A 2247-nucleotide genomic window follows, 5' to 3' on the forward strand; every position below is an offset into this window, starting at 1 on the left:
GGGCGCTCCTGATGCTCCCCTTGGGGTTCTGCTGGCCGCCGCCTTTCCAAGAGGTGAGTTTGACCTCCAGAAAATGCAATTTCCAGGAAGACTTCTTTTTATTTCTAGGAAAAGTCCAGAAGAGACAACACAACGTGTCCTAAGCCAAAATCCATCCAAACTCACTAATGGAGAAGATAAAGCTGTTTCCTCCGGGTGGCTGCTGTGCAGCCCGTGCTTAGTGCAAAATAGAGCCATGAGAACTTGGCGTCGGTACTTGTTGAGTTGTTCGCTGGCGTTCCTTCCAGGTTAGGTTCAGTTAAGTGATAGTCTTGTATCAATTTGTTTTTCTTTAAAAAATGTAAAGCTATTCTTCTTCTTGCAGAAATTTCTCAGCGCTTTGGATGCAGATGATGTTTTCTCTTATTTTGGAACCAGCTCAGTGTCTGATGGTATGCAGGGCTCCTTCCTTCTTGATTTTGGAACACATCCATCAGTTTATTTCTAATCCTGTATGTCTGATAATGCTAAGAATGCTTATTGACGAACCCTGATCTGACGAGCATTTAGCATTTCTGAGTCACATTTCTCTGTGAGGCAATCTATGTTCCAGCGTGAAAGCGGTTGAAGAACTGGGTCAGTATTTAAAACCCCCTGGAGCAGATATGATAAATCTTCCTGCGCATTTCCTCATTCTCTATATTGATATTTTTCTATGAGATTAACAGATCCAGGTCTTCTGAGTGGGAAGCTTTAGACTAAGAATAGCGTTAAATTCACTTGATAATTTTTTTTGAAATAAACATGTGGAGAGGCTAGTATTCTGGGTTGATGGTAGTTCAGAATAAAGATACATTTTAAATTCTCAAATCCTTAAAGCAAGGATGTTGTCTACTTGTGAGTTCACCTAGTGCTCATCCCAGAGTCTCTGTCTGGATTATGATAATTCTCACTCAGTAATTCTTAACATCTGAGGAGTAAAACTGTCTCAGCCTTTGTTCAATGAACTGTTCTCCTTATTGAGAGAGGAGAAGCGCCGATAAATCAGGAGCCAGTTTCAGAGCTGTTGTCTGTTCCCAATCAGATTATCCTCGCTTTGGAACACACGAAAGCATAGAAGTTCTTTGACTGTTGACACGATGACCACAAAAGGCCACAGTTGTCATTTGGAGAGTATTTTTTTCCTAGGGAGTTAGACAGTTACATTTGTTTTCTGTGTATCATTGGTTTTCATAACTGTTCCCCTTATTCTGGTCTTGTTTAATTTCTTCCAGTACCAGAGTTTGCTGTTGCTGAGCCAACTTGCCCTTGTAAAGAACACCAGATTGGGGTGACATCCTGTCGTATTCAACATTGCTCCATCGAGGCCTGGGGAGAACTCTACACCTTTGAATTTCTAGAGGACCATGCCCTCCTTTCCTCCTCCTTTGTGAGCATTCAAGTGGTGAACTCTTCCTTTAGCTTACTGAAGCGATTCTCAGGCAACTGCTTTGCAGGTGGAAATCTACTGCAACCTCCCAGGGCCAAGTGTAGAGTCACTTACTGTGAAGGGCAGCTGGTGAGTATGCTCTGAACTTATCCTTACAAGCTTTTACAGCCTTTGTAGGTTCACAGCTTGATGCACCAAACATGTGTGAACTGTCTGTTTGATAAATCTGGGTGTTGCAAAGGAGAAACAGGAAGGATGTGGCACACAGTCCTCCATTGATAGCAAATATCTTTGGAATAATTCAGAGATGGAATTTCATCTCCTTTAGCAAGGAGTCGTCATTGCAGATGAGGAAAAGATTCATATCAGGCCTGTCAGAAGCAAAGATGTGCCCCTGCTGAAGGACCTTGGCTTCTCCAGACCCCACATTCTCTTCAGAAGTGCTGGAAGAGAAGCAAATACAGCAAGAGGTAATGTGCATGGAGAGAAACCTCTGCTTGTTCTGCTTGGAAAAGCTGTCTCCTGGTAGCTGGGTTGCTTGCACGAGCTCAGAGGAGAAATTTGTATCTACAAAATATACTTGAATATGTTTCTCACCTCACTGAGGTGTGAACAGTGGTTTTTTCATTTAGGTATTTGTTAATTTGATAGCATAGGTCTGTTATTAAGGATGCTGGCAGGTGAAGGAAACCAACACAAGTGGGAAACCTGAGCAAGCAACTGGAGGAGTGCTCTTCCAACTGGATTATTCTAGTTTTTCAGGAAAAGGGAGTGGGTCTGTAGAACCTTTTATATTGTCTTGCATTTTAAACTCTCTGTGTCCCTTTGCTGTTCAGCAG

General features: G+C 42.5%; 1 protein-coding gene across 1 annotated transcript in view; it reads left to right on the plus strand.

Annotated features, from left to right (window-relative positions):
* Positions 1–5: 5 nt before the first annotated feature.
* Positions 6–2247, plus strand: part of ADAMTS13 (ADAM metallopeptidase with thrombospondin type 1 motif, 13) — a gene marked incomplete at its 5' end in the record, with an annotated part of 18923 nt that continues 16681 nt past the window's right edge. Inside the window, 4 exon segments of the mRNA XM_010083955.1 lie at positions 6–53; positions 365–431; positions 1254–1537; positions 1737–1883. Of these exon segments, the coding sequence (XP_010082257.1) occupies positions 6–53; positions 365–431; positions 1254–1537; positions 1737–1883 (546 nt within the window).

Source organism: Pterocles gutturalis, unplaced genomic scaffold (genome assembly GCF_000699245.1).
Source record: "Pterocles gutturalis isolate BGI_N339 unplaced genomic scaffold, ASM69924v1 scaffold18130, whole genome shotgun sequence".
Classification (NCBI taxonomy): Eukaryota; Metazoa; Chordata; class Aves; order Pterocliformes; family Pteroclidae; genus Pterocles; species Pterocles gutturalis.